The sequence below is a fragment of the Dromiciops gliroides genome, chromosome 4 (genome assembly GCF_019393635.1).
Source record: "Dromiciops gliroides isolate mDroGli1 chromosome 4, mDroGli1.pri, whole genome shotgun sequence".
Classification (NCBI taxonomy): domain Eukaryota; kingdom Metazoa; phylum Chordata; class Mammalia; order Microbiotheria; family Microbiotheriidae; genus Dromiciops; species Dromiciops gliroides.
In genome coordinates, this window is record NC_057864.1 from 179,144,871 (window position 1) to 179,166,015 (window position 21,145).

Here is a 21,145-nt window from a genome sequence, read left to right on the forward strand (position 1 = left end):
TTCCTGGCTCCAAACCCAGTTATCTAATCATTATGCCAAGGTGCCTGGTTACATGGTTACATATAAGTTACATATATAGAGTTAATACAAGGTACCTATAGCTACATATGTTATCACATTTCCACCAGAGACAACTCTGGGAAACAAGTATCATTATACCCATTTTATAAATAGAAAAGAGCTCAGAAGGGCAGGTATCATTATGCCTATTTAAAAGATGGGGGCGGGGAGGCAGCTAGGTGGCACAGTGGATAAAGCACCAGCCCTGGATTCAGGAGGACCTGAGTTCAAATCCACCTCAGACACTTGACACTAGCTGTGTGATCCTGGGCAAGTCACTTAACCCCAATTGCCTCATTAAAAAAGAAAGAAAGAAAGCAAAGATGGGGGGCAGCTAGGTGGTACAGTGGATAAAGCACCAGCCCTGGATTCAGGAGGCCCCGAGTTCAAATCCAGCCTCAGACACCTGGCACTTACTAGCTGTGTGACCCTGGGCAAGTCACTTAACCCTCATTGCCCTGCCCCCCCCAAAAATAATAATCAAAATAAAAGATGGGGAAACTGTGTCTGAAAGAAATTGAATTTTTCCCAAAGCAAACAGCTGGTAAGTGAAAGAGTTAAGGCAGAAAAGCACATCTTCTGAATTTTTCATTCCTTTCCAGGAGGCTCAGGACCTCCCAGGGATGTTAGGAGGGCCAAGTTCATGGTAGTAACCCTATCCCAGGTTCAGGACCCAAGTCCAGCCTTAAGTTAGCCAAGACCTTTTCAACTCCTCTCTCTTTCCTGCTGCCTCTCACAATCTTCTCTCCCTTCCTGTCTCTATCCATCCCCTACCCTCTCCCTAGGGTCCATCTGTCATAAAGAGCTCTCTGTAGTTGAATTGTAGAGGTTAGCACCTAGGAGGCTGGGAGGAAAAACTGAGAGACTTGGCCAGAAGACAGAGTCCAAAACCAAGTATAGGATGTGACAGTTGATCCCACCACATGTCTTTCCAGCCCCACCCCCAGTTCCCTACCTTTCCCCATCCCCTGTCTGAGCAGTGGCCTGGAGCCTGGTCCAGGCTTGACCTGTCTCCTTGACCTGGCAATGGAATGTAAAGGAACTCATTACTTGGGTTGATGAGCAAACCTCCTTAGCTGCTGCTTCTTCCAAGCCGACTTAGTGGTAGGCAGGCTGGAGTCATTTCTTCCATGGCTAATGATCCCTGACAGAAAGGCAGGACCAGGCATCCTCAGGGACCCAAACATTTCTGGCCCCGTGAACTGGAGCCCTGAGCCTTCACCTCATTTCCCCCTCCCTCCTCACTTTCACAGTGTTTCTGTTTTTTGAAAGGTCTGACCCCTTTCCTCTCCCGCAGGTGGCCCAGTTGTTTTCCCTGCCAAAAGAGTGACCTTTACTCCACTCCCCACCTCTATCCCCAGGGTAAAAGGGGCTCAATGAGGAGGAGGCCTAGAATTTAATGGATATATCATCTGTAAAATGATAATGATATTTTACTGCCAACTTCATGGAATTGTTAAGAGGGAGAGTGTTGAACTGAAAATAAAATTGAATTTAAAAAAAATTTAAAAGAAGGAAAGTGCTTTATAAACCTTAAAGTGCTATACAGACACTGGTTAGATTCTAAAAGCTTTGGAAAACACTGTGTCGAGCATCATAACAACTTTCTCCAGTAGTTTCCTAATGTTGTTTTTGTTCATTCGTTTCAGTCCTGTCCAGCTGTTCTCTGACCCCATTTGGGATTTTCTTGGCAGAGATACTGGAGTGGTTTGCCATTTCCTTCTCCAGTTCATTTTCCAGATGAGGAAACTGAGGCAAACAGGGTTAAGTGACCTGCCCAGGGTCACATGCCTAGTAAGTGTCTGAGGTCAGATTTGAACTCAGGAAGATGAATCTTTCCGACTCCAGGCCCAGCACTCTATCCACTGTGCACCCTAGTAGTCAGAGTATCGTTGTTATTGAGTAACTGATGTATGCAAAGTCAGTACTGAATACTGAGTGATGTAGTGTCCTCAGACCCATCTCCTCACTGCCTTCCCTTCCTCACCATCACAATGGTTACTCCTGTATTTGGTGCCTAGTTGTTCTCCATACCTGGAATGTCCCCTCCTCCATCCTACATCTACTCAAATCCCACTCATCTCGTGAGTCTGGCCTAAGTTCTTCCTCCTTTATGGAATCTTCCCTAAGCTCTTTAACCACCCCAGTCTCCTACCCTACCCCAAAACTTTCCTATTCCACACACAATCTGTACCAGAGAATTGAGTTCTAAAAGAGGGTCTATCTAAGCATTGACTACTGTTTTATATATGTTAATCATGAGTCTCCAAATGTATTGTAAATTTCTTGGGGACAAGGAACCCTGTTTTGTACTTCTATGCAGGGGTGTGTTGGAACAGGAAGAGCCAGTTTGCAAAAGATTATCAGATTTTCAGAGTGAGTATTTACCCCTCTGAGATCAGCAAACAGCTACAAATCAGGGCTTGAGTTTTGTTGTCTAGATTTAAGAAAGTAATGAAGAAAATTTGAATAATGCAGATTACATTTGAAAGTGTGTTGTGTTTGTGGAGAGCCAGTTGTTAAATATTCACATCCCTGTTCTTATGTCCCCCTCAGTTCCTAAAACAGCATAGAGGGGCAGCTAGGTGGCGCAGTAGAAAGAGCACCAGCCCTGGATTCAGGAGTACCTGAGTTCAAATCCAGCCTCAGACACTTAACACATACTAGCTGTGTGACCCTGGGCAAGTCACTTAACCCCAATTGCCTCACCAAAAAAAAACAAAAACAAAAAAACAGCATAGAGCATAACGATAAATGTTTACTGAGTATTACAATTTTTTAAAATTGGTATAAACATCCACAGACAATGATGGGCTTAAGCCTTTAGCAAGCCCTTGAATAAATTAATGAACAAGCTTTTATTAACTTCTTACTATGTGCCACGAACTTCAAGTGGGCTGATGTATCCCAGGACAGCAAAATTCCCTGGAAAAGAGGCATTGACACCAGACAGCAACCCCCTCCCTCCTCTACCCTCAGTGCCTCCCACCTGGCCCAGGACTCCTAACTCCAAATCCTTGTTGATTTGGGGTGTTTGTGGCTTTCTCTGCACTTTGTCTAGGTGACTCAAGGGGGAGAATCCAGACCTCCTCAGAGGCCCTGCAGCCAATTCATCTTAATGATGTAAAACCTGAGGCCACATCATAGAAATCACTGTGGGGGGAGGGGAGGGAGACGGGATTAACAAGAGCAAAGTGGTTTGTGCAGAGGAAGGATAGGGAAACCCAACACTGTCTGCTCACAAATTGTTTTAGCATGAGCCTTTCCTTGGCCTTTCTGCAGAAGGAAGGAGCCAACTACTCCCCTTCCCTTCTCCTCATGTGCTCCCAGCTCTGGAGGATCAGGAATGAAGTCTGATAGGAGTAAAGCCCAGCACAGACACTGAGAATCTTCACTGTTTGCTAGGCACGTCTCCTAAGGGTGGTAAATGGTGGCAGTGATGGTAATAATGGTAATAGCAGTAGTATCCAAAGTGGTGGTCGTGGGATCATAAATTTAAAATGATGTGCTACCCACTTTGGGCTGCCTCCCCCACTTGGCACTTCAAAGGCAGCAACTACTCCAACTTTCATACTACTCAATGGGTCTGTATTCTATAGTTCACAAGCACCCGTCAGTGTGTTTCCCTTTAAGAGACAGTGGTTAGAAGGGGCAGCTAGGTGGCGCAGTGGATAGAGCACCGGCCCTGGAGTCAGGAGTACCTGAGTTCAAATCCAGCTTCAGACACATAACACTTACTAGCTGTGTGACCCTGGGCAAGTCACTTAACCCCAATTGCCTCACTAAAAAAAAAAAAAAAGACTGGTTAGGGAGCAGTTAGGTGGAACAGTGGATAGAGCATTGACCCTGGATTCAAGAGGACCTGAGTTCAAATCCGACCTCAGACATTTGACACTTACTAGCTGTGTGACCCTGAGCAAGTCTCAACCCCAATTGCCTCACTAAAATAATAATAATAATAATAATAATAATAATAATAAAGAGACAGTGGTTAGACAAAAGTAGCTCAGAGCAAAGGCACCTACTGAAATAGGGCATAAAGAACAATAGCTACAAAATAGTCCCTTGCCATAGATCTGGGGCATATTCTTGTACAACTACATTGAGCATCAGTGGGAAGAGTGAACACATACACAGAATATACTGATTGAGACACACACACATAGGGAACACATGTAGCCAAGATACCCCATACCTCTGACACCACAGGGCCTTAATAGTGTTTCTTTTCTCCTCAAAATGCTTCCCCTTGGGGGGCAGCTAGGTGGTGAAGTGGGTAAAGCACTGGCCCTGGATTCAGGAGGACCTGAGTTCAAATCCGGCCTCAGACACTTGACACTTACTAGCTGTGTGACCCTGGACAAGTCACTTAACCCTTATTGCCCCACACAAACAAAAAAAAAACGAACAAACAAAAAATGATTCCCCCTGAGTATAGAATTTCTTCTAGACAGGTTACTCAGCTGACTTCCCAAGGCCTGCTCTTCTTTGCATCTCAGTTTCTAATAACCCAGACTATTTCTCTTCAATTCATAACTAGCTCTGTTTACTGTTTCCCAGTATCATATTCCTCAACACTGCTTACTCCCCCCTCAATACAGTGTCTCTCTCCTAAGGAAGGAATGATTCCCTCTCAAGTGCTGGGTCTTAACTTCCACAGCTGGCTCTTCTCTCTGCTACTAAAGGTCACACTCCTCAAAGCTACCTGGAATTAGTGTTAATCACTGACTCCTGAAACTGGACTGAAAACTTTTTTCACACTTCTCAGAAGGGAGTAGGGAGGGTAACTAAGCTTCCTTCTAATTTTATTGAACTTTAGTAACAGATTCCTTAAGACTTCCTTTAAGATTTTTTTAATTTTTTTTTTACCTTTAAGATTTTAAAACCTTGGGGCAGCTAGGTGGCACAGTGGATAGAGTACCGGCCCTGGATTCAGGAGGATCTGAGTTCAAATCTGGCCTCAGACACTTAACACTTACTAGCGGTGTGACCCTGGGCAAGTCACTTAACCCCAATTGCCTCACAAAAAAAAAAAAGAGAGAGAGAGATTTTAAAACCTTATCCTTGGGGTGGGTAGGTGGCACAGTGGATAAAGCACCGGCCCTGGATTCAGGAGGACCTGAGTTCACATCTGGCCTCAGACACTTGACATTTACTAGCTGTGTGACCCTGGGCAAGTCACCTAACCCCCATTGGCCCTGCAATAAAACAAAAACAAAAAACCTTATCCTTGTCACCTGCTCCTTACTTTTTATGATCTAATTGGCTGAACTGGGAAGGGAGGAAATTAGTAAATTAGTTGGTACAGGGTGTCCTGATCAACTCACTCCACTAAACTAGTAAGAGTAATAAAAGTGAAAATGATGACGATGGGAGGCAACGGTTGGAAAGATGGACTGGTTAAAGTTCCTTTGATACATATTGGCCTTCTGGGCAAGTCACTTAATTCCTCATTGCCCCCAGGCAGTTCTCTAAGACTATAAATTAACAGGTGCCAAATCTGTATGGGTAGAGGGAATTTCCTCACTGCGAATTCTGTTCACCAGTGAAATCCAATAGCAATGAAAATGTTTACGTGTCTATGCCCTGTTGGGCCTTACACAGTACAATATAAGGAGTAGAGTATTAGACTTGGAGTTAGGAAAACTCACAGTCAAATATTAGCTGTGTGATACAGTGAGTCACAACCTCTCTCAACCTCAGTTTTCCAATTGGAAAAATGGGAATCCTAACAGAGTTGTTGTGAATAATAATAATAATAAATAATAATAATAATAATGATGATGAATATAGCTAACACATATATAAGGCTCAAAGTGTTTCAAAGTATTCCTTTTGATTAAAATGGGCTAAGGTATATAAAGAACTTTAACTTTTATGATTTTATTTTGGGTGGGGCAATGAGGATTAAGTGACTTCCCCAGGGTCACACAGCTAGTGTCAAGTGTCTGAGGCTGGATTTGAACTCAGGCCCTCCTGAATCCAGAGCCGGTGCATTATCTACTGCACCACCTAGCTGCCCCTCTAGCATAAGTTTTTGCAGATAAAAGGTAGGAATTACCACAGGCTAGAGCTCTGTACTTGGAGTCAGAGTATCCTGCTTTGAACCCTAGTTCTGTTCCTCAAGTCCCATGTGACCTTAGACAAGTCACTTTCCTTCTTTTCCATTTATTTGGGGGTTTTTTGTTGTTGTTTTTTGTGAGGCAATTGGGGTTTAGTGACTTGCCCAGGGTCCCACCACTAGTAAGTGTCAAGTGTCTGAGATTGGATCTGAACTCAGGTCCTCCTGACTCCAGGGCGGGTGTTCTATCCACTGTGCCACCTAGCCGCCCCTTCTTTTCCATTTGTAAAATGGGGGTATTGTATTAGATGACCTTTATGGCCCCTTCCAGCTCTAATGAACCAACAATCTAAACCATTCTCATCCATTAAGACCCAATTCAAAGCCTTCCTCCTACTCCTTGAAGCCTTTCCTGGACCAATCCAGTCCAATAGTTTCCTTCCCTGAATTCCTAATTAGATCAGTCACTGTATGTACCACTCACTCAGCATATCCTGCCAACTGTTATCCATTAATTTTTCTTGTGTCCTAGACCCAACTGGATTGTAAATTCCTTGAGATAAAGATCCATGTCCAGAAAAAAATGCTGGCATAGGAATCATGAAACCTTGTTTTGGTTTGTGACCCTAAGTAGGTCACTTAACCCCTCTGAACTTCAGGTCAGAGGAATCTGAGGCCCAGGGATACTATAAGCAAATAACTTTGTAACCTTGAAAGTACTATGTGTGGGGCATATGTGTGGATTCAGGAGGACCTAAGTTCAAATTCGACCTCAGACACTTAACACTTACTAGCTGTGTTACCCTGGGCAAGTCACTTAACCCCAATTGCCTCACAAACAAACAAAAAAAGAAAGTACTATGTGTGCATGCATGTGTGCATGCATGTGTGTGCGTGTGTGTGCGCATGTGTGGTGTGTATATATGTGTATGTATGTGTGCATGAATGAATGAATGAACTAATTATCATTCCCCCCAAACCCTCCTCTCTTCCAAACTTCCCTATTGCTGTTAAGGTAACCACCATCCTTCCAGCCTCCTGGACTCACAACCTAGGAGTTATCCTTGATTCGTCTTTGTTCCCCTCCCTCTTCTGACACTCCTACCACCCTGGTAGAAGCCCTCATCACTTCACACCTGGACCATTGCACTAGTGTGCTGGCAGGTCTTCCTGCCCCCAGTCTCTTCCTGCTCCAATCCATTCTCCACTCAGCCATCAAATTGATCTTCCTAAAAAGCAAGTCTTACTATGTTACCTGCTGTTCACCCAGTGGTTCCCTATCCCCTCCAGGATCAACTAGAAATTGCTCTTCTTGGTGTCCAAAGCCTTTTGTAACTTGGCTTCCTACCTTTCCAGTTTTCTTTTTTTTTTTGGGGGGGGGGGTGGTGAAGCAATTGGGGTTAAGTGATTTGCCCAGGGTCACACAGCTGGTAAGTATCAAGTGTCTGAGGTTGGATCTGAACTCAGGTCCTCCTGACTCCAGGGCCGGCGCTCTATCCACTGAGCCACCTAGCTGCCCCTCCAATTTTCTTAAACCTTACTCCCTTCCACATGCTCCAATCTAATGACACTGGCTTCCTTGTTGCTCTTTGCATTCCTACTCTGGGCTGTTCCCTATGCCTGGAATCCCCTCCCTCCTCATCTCGGCCTCCTAGCTTTCCTGGTTTCCTTCAAGTCTCCCCTAAAGTCCTACCTTCAGCAAGATAACTTTCCTAGTCTTTAATCTTCATGCCTTCCCTCTGAGATTACCTGAAATTTATCCTGTGCATATTGTATTTGTACATCGTGTTTTGCATATTGTCTTCCTCATTAGACTGTGAGCTCCTTGACAGCAGGGATTTTTTTTTTTTTTTTGCCTTTCTTTGCATCCATAGCCCTTAGAGACAGTAGGCATTTGACAAATACTAGCTGACTAACAGGGGCAGCTAAATGGCACAATAGATAGAGTACCAGACCTGAAGTCAGAAAGACTCATCTTCCTGAGTTCAAATGCAGCCTTGTACGCTACTACTTATTGGACCCTGACCAAGTCACTTAACCTTCTTTGCCTCAGTTTGCTCATCTATAAAATGAGCCGGAGAAGAAAATGGCAAACTACGCCTGTATCTCTGCCAAGAAAACCCCAAAGGGGCTCACAATGTCAGACACAACTGAAAATCAACTGACTGATATTGAGGGACTAACCAGCCCAGATTTCCTCATCAGCATTCTCTTTCGCATTTCAAAAGAAGTCAGATTTCCTCTTCTCCCCCACCCCCACTTCCCACAATCAAACACCCTGAAAGAGCTGATCAGCCATGAGTCCCTGATGGTCTCTACAATAGAATGTAAACTCCTTGAGAGCAGGGACTTTGGGTCGTCTTTGGGCCTTATTATTGAGCACAATGAACACAGTAGGTACTTAATGAATGCTTGTTGAATTTAGATCTTAGGTCTAGAGCTGAAAGGGACCTCAGGGAGAGCTAGTCCAATGCTATAATTTTACAGATGAGGAAACTGAGACCCAAAAAGGTTAAGTGACTTGCTCAAGGTCATACAGTTAGCATCAGAAGTAGAATTAAATTGAATCATGTTGTTGTATCTGTTTTCCATTTATGTATATATGTGTGTGTATAAAGTATATATGTATATGTGTATATATAGAGGTTCATATATACACATATGCCCATTTATATGTAAAGTATGTACAGAATAAATGGAAGGAATAAGAGGAATTAAGGTGAGGTAACAAAAAGAACTGTCCAACTCACCTGAATGTGAGACTCTAGAGAGAGGAGGGAGGGCAAACACAGGTTGTGTCTTTCTCCCTGGAGGTCTTTTAAAATAGGAAAGGAAGAAGGGGCAGCTAGGTGGCGCAGTGGATAGAGCACTGGCCCTGGATTCAGGAGGATCTGAGTTCAAATCCAGCCTCAGACACTTGACACTTACTAGCTGTGTGACCTAGGGCAAGTCACTTAACCCTCATTGCCCCACCCAAAAAAAGAATGGGAAAGGAAGAAATAGCCTTGCCGAGATGCAAAAGAAAGACGCAGTGGCTCCTGGAAGATTCAGCTAGCTTTTAGAGGTTCTTCCATTAGTTTCTTTCTTCTGAATGTAACAATTTCTCTGTAACCTCTGTACTTTCTTTCCCCCCAGAAAACCAGGACTGCAGAGGAAAGCCAGAAACCAGCAGCAAAGCTCGCAAGGAGCGGACAGCCTTCACCAAAGAGCAGCTGAGGGAACTGGAGGCAGAATTTGCCCATCACAACTATCTGACAAGACTCAGGAGATATGAGATTGCTGTGAACCTGGACCTCACTGAGCGCCAGGTGTGGGAACCTCTTTGGGCTTTACTTTTGCCTACTCTTTGTTCTCTCCTTCCTCTTCTCGTCACTCGCCTTCTTTCTCTCTTTATCTCTCCTCTATCTTCCCTTGCACTTCCTCTCCTCTCCCTTCATTTCCAGTCTGCTCCTCTCCTCATCCCTTCTTTAACTCTTCCCTTCATACTCCTCCTCTCTCTGTCCCTCTATTTTCCTCCTTTCTCCTCTCCCCTTCCTTCCATTTGCCTTTCCTCATCCCCTCATCCCTCCTTTACCTTTCCCTCCATTCTTCTTTCCTCTTCCTTCTCCCCTTCATTCCATTCTTCTCCTTTTTTCTTCTCTTCCCCCTCTCCCTTCTTTCTCTCCTCTTTCTCTCTGCTCAATGCCCCTTGCTTTTTCTCTTTTTCTCCATACCTCCCCTCTCCCTCCCCATACACAGTTTATCTTCTTTTCCCCTTAGTCCTTCTGTCTGTTTAATGTCTCTCAGATAATCTTAAGGCTTATCTTCAGGCAGACCCTTGGACTCTGTAGGGTAGTTGGTAGGGAAGAAAGTGAAGCCTGTGAAAGTACTGATGATATAGCCTTTTCCATCTCTGATCTTTCAGCATGCTAGGCTAACCAGTTAGTCTAGGGCTAGTTTAGGGCTAGATTAAACGTTGACATAGGGGAGAGGTCACATGAACTCTAGGAGTCACTAAATTAATCCTCGTCCTTTCTCCTCCCCAGGTCAAAGTGTGGTTCCAAAATCGAAGGATGAAATGGAAGCGAGTGAAAGGGGGTCAGCCTGTTTCCCCCCAGGAGCAAGATACTGAAGATGTGGACTCTGCGGCTTCCCTAAGTTCAGAGTGAGACACTCCATGAAGAGAGGAATGGGACTGGGAGCTGTGGCCCCAAACAACTCTTTTCCCTGCCTACCCTACTCTACCGACTATATCCCCAACACATGGAGGATATCTCCAGACACTTCTCTCTGTGCCTCTTAGAAGGGAGACTTAAATAACTCAACTTCTCTGGAACCCTGAAGCTCCAGAGAAAAAAAATGTTCTGTTTGATCTAACTCACTGACCCTGTGTACTTTAAAAAAACTTAATGTCTCTCCCACCTCCCATCCCTACCCAACCACAAAGCCATTGGGTGCCTATGTCAGCAAACAACTACAAAAACTGGAGACTCTAAGCCAACCTGAAAAGGCTTTCCCTCTGCAGCCAAGGTGGCCCTTCTGGGGAGCTTCCTGGATTACTGACTGACCCACTGCCCTCATCCTTAGTCTCTCCCATTCCCTTTCCCAGCCCCATCATGGAGCTATGGCTCAAACTTGAGCTTGTAGCTTCATATGAGAGATGTTCTCTCCTTCCAGTGGCACATATGATAGACTTCTTGATGATCTTCTGGAATGAGAACAAATACAGGAAAAAGACAACTATTTCCCAGTTCTCACCCCAATCAGTCTACTCTTTGAGTTCAAGACTTTGGACCTTTTGGGACCCTTTATAATACTTTGAAATCCTCCAGAAAACAAATCTAAGATAGGATGCTGAACCCTGGTCAGAAAGATCTGGAGAGCCTGCTCCGCCATGACTTTTGCCTTTCCTTTTGACCTGACAAAATTTGCTTTATGAGCGACTGGCCATGTAGCTCAGTGACCCATTTCCTTGCTGGAATATCACCCTATGGTCAAAGCCCTGGCCCTAGAATGGTTGGGAGGGTTTGGGGCAGCATAGTAAGAGAATGCCAAAATGTCTCTTCAGGATTCCTAGAGTTGGGTCCCGTGAGACTTGGTACAACCAAGTATGCCTATTCACATCTAGTTTAACTGCCACTCATTCTGCTGATGAAGAAAAAAGAGAAGAGAGAGGCCCCCACAACCACCACATGTCTCTACAAAGTTAATGCCAAGCTGATGGCATATGGTCAGTTGACTTCTTCCATACACCGTTTAGTGCAACACTAAACCCAAAGCTGTGTGCTAGTGGGGAAAAAACTTACTGGCCTTAGTGACAGAGACCAAGGTTCAAATCACACCTCTAACACTTATCATTTGTACCAAGTCACTTCACTTCTATCCATGGTCCTCAGTTTTTTGATCAACAAAATCAGGGGATTTAACTCGGTGGTCTCTGAGGTCCCTTTGAGGTACATACCTATGATATCAGAGATTTAGTCTTAATTCATGACAAATATCTGAAGATGCCAATGGCCTGGCAGTTGGGATTTAAGTATTGTAAATGAGGACCCCAGTAGAAGGAAAGTCAATAGTAGGGCTGGGTGGCCTATGCAAAGGGGAAGTTGTCTGATGTCTGTGTTCCACGTCATAACTGAGCTCTAACACTAGACATTACAAATGAAATGCTCCCCTTTTGTGCATCTTAACTCTTTTCAATTCAATACACCAAATTTTTATTTAGTACCTACTGTGTACAAGGCTCTGTGCTAGGTACTATGTTCCTATACATTGTCCATAGTAGGGACATAGTTCTCATAATCTGTACCTCCTTCTCCGTGTTAGGGCAATAATATTGATGTGCAGGTATGTGTCTATGGGAGCTCTGGTTTTAAAACCATCTAATCTTGTTGCTGGGTGGTGCGATGGATACAGTGTTGGGCCTGGAGTCAGGAAGACTCTTCTTCATGAGTTCAAATCTGGCCTCAGACATTTAATAGCTGGGAGACCCCTGGCAAGTCACTTAACCCTGTTTGCCTCAGTTTCTTCATCTGTAAAATGAGCTGGAGGAGGAAATGGTGAACCATTCCAGTATCCTGATGCCCTGGTAGATGGCAACAGATCTTCCTGGGAAAAAAGAACACCTCTCCCTATTCCCCAAAGGGGACCCCACTCAGTTTAGTTCTCAATCCTCCTGAGTCAACCTATTGCAGAGGTTAAGGCAGCCAGAAATTAAGTCTTTGATCTTTCAAATGTGATTTTAAACGGTCACAAAAACCGTGGAAATTGATTGTCAACTAGGATGACTGATTTTAGCATCTGTAATTTTTTGTAAAGCACAACTGTATATTTTTTCATCAATCTAACTCTTCAAGATTATTATACTTTATAACAAAAATCCTGAAGAAAATAAAGTCAATAAAAATTAAAAATACTTGGGTATTTCCCCTCCTTTCTCTCTGATCTTATGTACACTTGTCTTTCATTTCTGTTAACAAGCCTGATTCTTGCATGAAAGAAACTAGAAAAATCCCACCAAATAGTCAGTTTCTGCCTGCAAAGCAGATTGGAGGGGGGAAGACATTATGCAGATGAGACTATTTCCCATCCCCCTCCCTACCTATTTCTGAAAAGTAGTATAAGGGGGCAGCTAGGTGGCCCAGTGGATAGAGCACCGGCCGTTCAAATCCAGCCTCAGACACTTAACACTTATTAGCTGTGTGACCCTGGGCAAGTCACTTAACCCCAATTGCCTCACTAAAAATTAAAAAAAAAAAGTAGTATAAGGGAAATCTTGGCAAAACAAGATATTTTCCTATTGACTTGTAGCATAATTTCAATAATAAAAACAAATGTCTGTTGAAGGGGGGATTATGTAACAATCCTTACCTAGAGGATATCAGCGCCTTGACTTGTCCCTATATGTCATCAGCAGAAATAAGGGAGTGGGGAGGAGAGGATGATTGAGAGGGGGAAATGATGGATTCAATTTTAGGCATGTTGAGGTTCAGGTTGAGTTGCTGTTGATACATACATGTGGGGATGTCCAGCTGGACAGTTGGATAAGGAGGACCAGAGGTAGGGGAGAGATTATCACTAGAGATATTAGCTGTGGAAGTCATCTTCATACAGAGGATAATTGAAGCCATGGGAGCTGCTATAATTACTACTACTAATAATAATGATCATCATAATCACAATAACTGGCATCTATAGCACTTTAAGGTTTGGAAGTTGCTTTATATACATCATTTCATTTTTTTTGGCAGGGCAATGAGGATTAAGTGACTTGCCCAGGGTCACAGAGCTAGTAAGTGTCAAGTGTCTGAGGCCAGATTTGAACTCAGGTCCTCCTGAATCCAGGGCCAGTGCTTTATTCACTGTGCCACCCAGCTCCCCCCTCATTTTCTTTTCATAGCAGCCTTGGGAGGTAGGTGCAAGAATCATTCCCATTTTACAGATAAGGAAACTGAGGCCAAGAGTGGTTAAAAGACTTACCTCTGGTCATATAGCTAATTTAAGTATCTGAGGCGGGATTTGAACACAGGTTTTTCTGACTCCAACAATAGCATTCTATCCACTGTGCCACCTAGATACCTAGCAAAAAAATGGGGTGTAGAAATGAAAGAAATTAATCATAGAATCTCAAAGTTGGAAAAGACCTCAGAGGCCCTCTAATCCAACGCAAATATGAACAAGAATTCCCTTCGCAACATCCCTGGCAAGAGGTTATCCAATATTTGCTTAAAGACCTGCAGGGAAGGAGAATACACTATCTTCCAAGATAGCATATTCTACTTTCGGATAGAAATTTGTCTTTAAAGACCAAAGGTAGAACTTAAGGGATGCCTACAATTAGAAGGTAGACTAAGAAAAAAGGAGCAATGAAGGAAAGAACAATAAATGAGAGAAGGAGAAGCATGAGTATAGATGGAAACCAAGGGTAGATAGAATCAATGAGAAGAGGCAACTAGGTGGTGCAGGGGATAGAGTACTGGCTCTGGAGTTAGGAGGATCTGAATTCAAATTCAACCTCAGATATTTACTATCTGTGTGTCCCTCAACAAGTCACTTAGGGGCAGCTAGGTGGCACAGTGGATAGAGCACCGGCCCTGGAGTCAGGAGTACCTGAGTTCAAATCCGACCTCAGACACTTAACACTTACTAGCTGTGTGACCCTGGGCAAGTCACTTAACCCCAATTGCCTCACTAAAAAAAAAAAAAAAAAACAAGTCACTTAACCCTGATTGCCAGGGGTGAGGGGGGGATGAGTGGAGTGTTCTACAGTGTCAAAAGATAGAGAGAAGTTGATGAGAATAACTGAAAAAAAAGGACCTTGAATTTGTTGAAAAGGCCATTAGGTTATTGGCAGTGGAGAAAGAACCTGGTCCTTAAAAGGAAATCACTGAAAGTAGGAGAGGGGGAGGGATGGAAATGAGAAGATTTCTCTCTCCTCCTCCTGCCCCCATTTTCATTGGTTCCTTGATGAGAGCTATTTCACTTGAGTGTTAGGGACAAAAGCCAGTCATCAAAGGACTTTTTTAAAATTCAATTTTATTTTTCAGGTCCGTATTCTCTCTCTCTCCCCTGCCTCTCTCCCCTTCTCTCCGTCCCTGAGAAAGCAAGAAAAACAAAGTTTATTAACAACATATATAGTCAAGCAAAATAAATGTCTCAATCATAGCAAGAAGTTTATGAGTAAAAAGGTGGTAAATGGACAGGATAAGTGAGTGTGGACTACTCCTAAAAGTTTGACAGTAGAAAGGAAAAACAAGTAGGAAAATAATCTGAGGAGTAGCAAAATCTAGGGAACATCTGAAGATTCCCTAGAATAAGGCGGAAGGAGTCAACAATGAGAGAAAGGCTGAAGACTTGAGAGGAAAAGAGATGATTAATAAAATAATCTAATAAAGGACAAGGAAAGATATACTATCAAGGGCACACGCAAAATAGTCTTGCAGGGAGGAAATGCATCTCATTGATCCATCAATTGACAAGCATTTATTACACACTTACTATATAACAGGCACCGACCTAGGCACAGGAGAGATAAAGATAAAAATGAAATAGTAGCAGGTCCTCAAGCTTACATTCTATCAGAGAATACAATATGTACACATACTTTTATAAATAATTTATATTATGTATATAATAAATATGTATGCATGTATAATAAATACAAAGATAATTTTCAATATAATAAATATATTTTTATTTATAAATAATAAATACAAGGTGATCTGGAAGAAAAGGTATTGATAACTGATGGCTGAGAGGGATATCAGGAAATGCCTCATGTAAGGGATGATACTTGAGCTTTAAAAGGAAACGGGAATTCTAAGAGGCAAAAAATAAAGAGGAAACATGTTCTAAGCGTCTTGTTCAAAAAATACAGGAGATGGGGCAGCTAGGTGGCGCAGTGGATAAAGCACCAGCCTTGGATTCAGGAGGATCTGAGTTTAAATCCAGACTCAGACACTTGACACTTACTAGCTGTGTGACCCTGGGCAAGTCACTTAACCCTCATTGCCCGGTCCCCCCCCCCCAACCAAAAAAAAAAAAGTACAGGAGATTGAGAGAGAGAAAGTCATGTGTCTAAGAAAGAGCTGAGGGGGAATGAAGGCCATCATATGGGATACTCTTGTACTTCCCAACCAAGAAAAAGGTCAGCTCATTGGATGAGAGGGGAAGTGATGGGATGGAGGCAGAGTCTTGAAGAGAAAGGTAGTTTGTGGGGAAATGGATAGTGTGATCGAGTCAAAACAAGATAAATACCAGAAGGGGCAGTTAGGTGGCACTGGTCCTGGATTCAGGAAGACCTGAGTTCAAATCTGGCCTCAGACACTTGACACTTACTGGCTGCGTGACCCTGGGCAAGTCACTTAACCCTCATTGCCCCACAAAAACAAAAACAAAAAAACCAAAAAGCTAAATACAAGAAATGTCACACCACTGTGACTTAAAGACATAATAAACTCATGAGATCTGTAGATTATACCAAGAAATAACTAACACACTGGATGACAAGGGCAGATCCAAAAGGATTTTGACAGTTAAGAACATTGGGCTGAAACTAATAAGATAAAGTTCAATATGGATAAATATACATTTTTGCAACCTCATATGTATGATATGGGGGCAGTATAGTTTTTCAGCAGATATTCTGAAAGAGACCTGGGGGTTTTAGAGGACTGCAAGTTTAATATAAATCAACTGCGTGATTATGATATTTGTTGTCTGACTCTTTGTGACCCCATGGACCATAGCATGCCAGGCCTTTCTATCCTCCACTATCTCTCCAAGTCTGTCCAAGTTCATGTTCATTGTTTCCATGACTCTATCCATCTCATCCTCTGTCATCCCCTTTTCCTTTTGCCTTCAATCTTTACCATCATCAGGGTCTTTTCCAATGAGTTCCTTCTTCTCATTATGTGGCCAAAGTATTTAAGCTTCAGCAACAGTATTTAACCTTCCAGTGAGTAGCCTGAGTTAATTTCTTTAAGTAGTGACTGATTTGATCTCCCTGCTGTCCAAGAGACTCTCAAAAGTCTTCTTCAGCACCACAATTTGAAAGCATCAATTCTGTGGCACTAACTCTCATAGCCATACATTGCTACTGGAAAAACCATTGCTTTAACTATACGGACCTTTGATGGCAAGATGTCTGCTTCTTAATATGCTGTTCAGATTTGCCATCACTTTCCTTCCAAGGAGCAAATGTCTTTTAATTTCATGGCTGCAGTCACTGTCTGCAGTGATCTTGAGTCCAAGAATATAAAATCTGACACCGCTTCCATTTCTTTTCCTTCTATTTGCCAGGAAGCAATGGGACCAGTTGCCAAGATCTTAGTTTTTCTGATGCTAAACTTTGAGACAGTTTTACACTCTCCTCTCTCACCCTCATCAAGAGGCTTCTTAATTCCTCTTCACTTTCTGCCATCAGATAGTATGACACCCAAGAAAGCTAATGAGACCTTGGTTTAAGTTACCAGGGGTATAGCCTCTAGGAACAGAGAAGTGATACTATACTCTACCCTCATCAGACTTCACTGGGGAGTATTGTGCTCAGTAATGGGTGCTATGGCTTAAGAAGGACATTGAAAAGGTGTAGTATGCAGAGAAAGCAACTAAGATGGTGAAGGGCTTTGCATGAATTGAGCCTAGTTAACCTGAAGAAGAGAAGATTCAGAGGGACATGAGAGCTGTATGGAGGAGAAGCCAGACTTCTGGGTTTTTTGTTTGTTTGTTTTTACAGGTTTGTGGGGTTTTGGGGTTTTTTTTTGCAGAGCAATGAGGGTTAAGTGACTTGCTCAGGGTCACACAACTAGTAAGTGTCAAGTGCCTGAGGCTGGATTTGAACTCAGGTGCTCCTGAATCCAGGGCCAATGTTCTATCCACTGTGCCACTTAGCTGCTCCCAGACTTCTTCTAATACTCAAATATGTTATAGAGGAAATTTCTTTCGTGTATGAGTTGAGCTAAATGGCTGAGGTTTCTTTCAACTTCCAATTATATATGTGTACGTATTTATTATTTGTTTGTGTGTATATTTATAAATATACATATTTATATATGTATATGTATTATATACATAATACATGTTAGATATGTACATATATTCTATTTAAAAGTATGTGTATGGGCAGCTAGATGGCTCAGTGGATAGAGCACTGGCCCTGGAGTCAGGAGTACCTGAGTTCAAATCCGACCTCAGACACTTAACATTTACTAGCTGTAGCAAGTCACTTAACCCCAATTGCCTCACTTTAAAAAAAAAATTTTTTTTAAAGTATGTGTACATATTGTATTCCCTGATAGAATGTATGCCTGAGGACAGGTTACTGTTTCATTTTTATCTTTGTCTCTCCTATGCCTAGGCCAGTGCCTGATAAATAGTTAACTGTTTAATAAATGTTTGTCAATTGATGGATTGAGGAGGTGCATTTCCTCCTTGCAAGGACTATTCTGTGTGTGTCCTTGATCTTATATCCTTCCTTGTCCTTTGTTAGATTGCTGCATTAATCATCTCTTTTCCTCTCAAGTCTTCAGTCTTTCCCTCATTGTTGACTCCTTCCTCCTTAGTCTATAGAATTCTCAGATCTTCCTGTAATTAAAAAAAAAATCTCTCCTAGATTTTGCTAATCCTCAATTCCCTAGATTCTGTGGTTCTGTTTCAATTGAGGTAAAAACTTGTGATGAAAGTAGACAGCCCATGATTTTCTTTAGCAGCATTCAAGGTTCATGAGTAGAAAGAGAAAAGGTAGGTGAACCCTTTGTAGTTACCTAAGGTGATAGAACAGCAATGATAGAAGGTCAAGGGAAGAGGAGAAGGCATTACTGAAAGGACTTACCATTAATTGGGTAAAGAAAAGACATGGAAGAAAGCCAAAACAAAAGCTATAAACTAGCAGAATAGACTAGGATTGTAGAACAATAAAGACAAAACAGGTATAGGAGAAGTAAGAAAGTGGAAAAAATGGAAGACCCAAATGAAAGCAATCTAATCCCTGAAAAGGCAGGTAGGTAGTGCAGCGGATGGAGTGCTGGACCTAAAGTCAGGAAGACGAGTTCAAATCCAGCCTCAGACACTGACTAGCTGTGGCAAGTCACTTAACCTCTATATATCTCCATTTCTTCATCTATAAAATGGGAATAATAATAATAGTATCTATCTCCCAGGTTTGTTATGAGGATAAAATAAGAAACTATTGATAAAGTGTGTTGTAAACCTTGAAGAACCATATATATGTATTGTTATTATTATAATAGTTATTATTATTATTATTATTATTATTATTATTATTATTATTATTATCACCAGCGAAGCCAAGTGGTGCAGTGGATAGAGTGTCAGGCCTGGAGTCAGGAAGACCTAAGTTCAAATCCAATCTCAAACACTCACTAGCTATGTGATCCTGGGCAAGTCACTTAACCCTACTTCAAACCACTCCAGCATCTTTTGCCAAGAAAATCCCAAATGTGATTATGAAGAGTCACACACAACTGAAATGACTGAACAACAACTATTATTATCATTGTCTTCAAAACAAGTTGAGAAAAAAATTTAAAACTTAAAAATTTTTTAAAAAGCTGAGATGGGATCTGTAAATTTGACAGTTAAGAGGCACCATCTATTAAGAGTCATTGCAGGGGGCAGCTAGATGGTACAGTGGTTAAAGCACTGGCCCTGGATTCAGGAGCACCTGAGTTCAAATCCAGCCTCAGACACTTAACACTAGCTGTGTGACCCTGGGCAAGTCACTTAACCCCCATTGCCCCGCAAAAAAAAAAAAAAAGAGTCATTGCATATGGAGCCAGGAGATAACAGTTTCTAGTCTTTTTTAGGTTGCTAACTCACTATACAACCTTAGGTAAACCACTCCCTGATTCTCAGTTTCCTTTTCTGTAAAATGGAAGTATTGCTCTCAGCTGCAGCCTTAAGGAACAGGAGTGCTTGAGTCAGGTCAGGAAAAATACAACCACTTTTACAAGCAGATACCATCATACACATCCAGGCTGGGCAATGTGGCTGCCAGGTGGGAGCCAAGTTTTGAGAAGTCACCAATACTGAACACAGTATTGACCCCCCTCCCCAGCAGTAACCATGGAGACAGTGATGTGAGGCTAGAGAGAATCAATGTGTAGTACAATAAAGCTACTGGTAACAAATATGTACCTCATGCAATCCTAGTGGATTTGGAGCCTGGCACAATGGATTCAGTCATTGCCGGACCATTTGGCTAGACCTTTAAGCCAGATAACTTCATTTTTGGCTGGCATGGTACAGGAAATAACTGGGCAAAAGGCCACTACACAGAGGGAGTTGAATTAATAGACTTTGTGTCTACTGGATATGGGGATGAAGGAATCAGAAAGATACGTGTTTGCAAGTTTTATAGCTGACCCATTCACGGGAAGGCAGTGCTGAATCTGGAAGGGGAACCCTGCTCATCACCAAACTCAGGGAAGAGTGGCCAAATTGAATCGTGAGTAAATTCAGTATGATACATTTTCCCAAGTATCAGACGGTGTATAGTTCAGCCCTATAATGCAAACCTGTCAATCTACCCACTGGTGGATCGCCCAGATGAAACCTATTTCATCAACAATAAAATTCTATACGGCATTTGCTTCCAAACCCTTAAACTGAGCACACGAAGTTATAGAGACTCCACCCATTTAGCTTCTGCCACCAGGCATGGAGTCATCACCCCAACCTCGAGTCACAGAGAGCTGAATGAGTTGACAAACTAGCAAAAAAACCAAAAACCAAAAACCAAAAAACAAACCATGGTGTCATACCTCTATCGGCACTTCATGCTAGGTTTGGTTCTAAAAACAGGATGTCTACCTATAACTCCCAGTCCAGTTGCTACCTGACTACGACTGCACTCTTTTGGGGCCACATGTCCACAAAGGAGGTGGAGAAATAGATGCTCATATATGTGTAGGACCAGAAAGCAGCTTCTGGGGGCAGCCAGGTGGTGCGGTGGATAAATCACTGGATTCAGGAGGACCTGAGTTCAAATCCGACCTCAGACACTTGACACTTACTGGCTGTGTGACCCTGGGCAAGTCAGAAGAAGAATATGAAGAAAGCAGCTTGTTTGAGAGTGGATATCCAACAATGTGAAGAGTACCAAGTGTTACATTATGGCATGTGACCACAATATGTCTTCCACCTTCATTGGTAACAACACAGCCAAACAGAAGCTGCTCAGGTGCATTCTGGAGCAATTTACAGCTCTGTTCTGCCATCAGGCTTTTTTGCACTGGCACACAGATGAAGGCATGAATGAAATGGGGTTCATAGATGCAGAGAGCAATAAGAATATCTGAATCTCAGCAGTGCCAGGGTGCCACTGCTGGTGAACCTGGGGAATTAGAGGAGGAAGACAGGGAGGATGAGGCTTAGGGACACATTTGAATACAACATACATCTTTTTTTAAGTTTTGTTTTGTTTTGCAGGGCAATGAGGGTTAAGTGACTTGCCCTGGGTCACACAGCACAGCTAGTGTCAAGTGTCTGAGGCTGGATTTGAACTCAAGTCCTCCTGAATCCAGG

General features: G+C 42.6%; 1 protein-coding gene and 1 pseudogene across 1 annotated transcript in view; both read left to right on the forward strand.

Moving 5' to 3' along the window:
• Positions 1–10,493, forward strand: part of MEOX1 (mesenchyme homeobox 1) — a 31,420-nt gene extending 20,927 nt beyond the window's left edge. Inside the window, exons 2-3 of the mRNA XM_043963916.1 lie at positions 9,257–9,429; positions 10,147–10,493. Of these exons, the coding sequence (XP_043819851.1) occupies positions 9,257–9,429; positions 10,147–10,269 (296 nt within the window). The 3' untranslated portion in view covers positions 10,270–10,493. The remainder of the gene's footprint in view (positions 1–9,256; positions 9,430–10,146) is intronic.
• An 8,063-nt stretch (positions 10,494–18,556) lies between these two features.
• LOC122754791 lies at positions 18,557–20,334 on the forward strand (annotated as a pseudogene).
• The last annotated feature ends 811 nt before the right edge of the window (positions 20,335–21,145 follow it).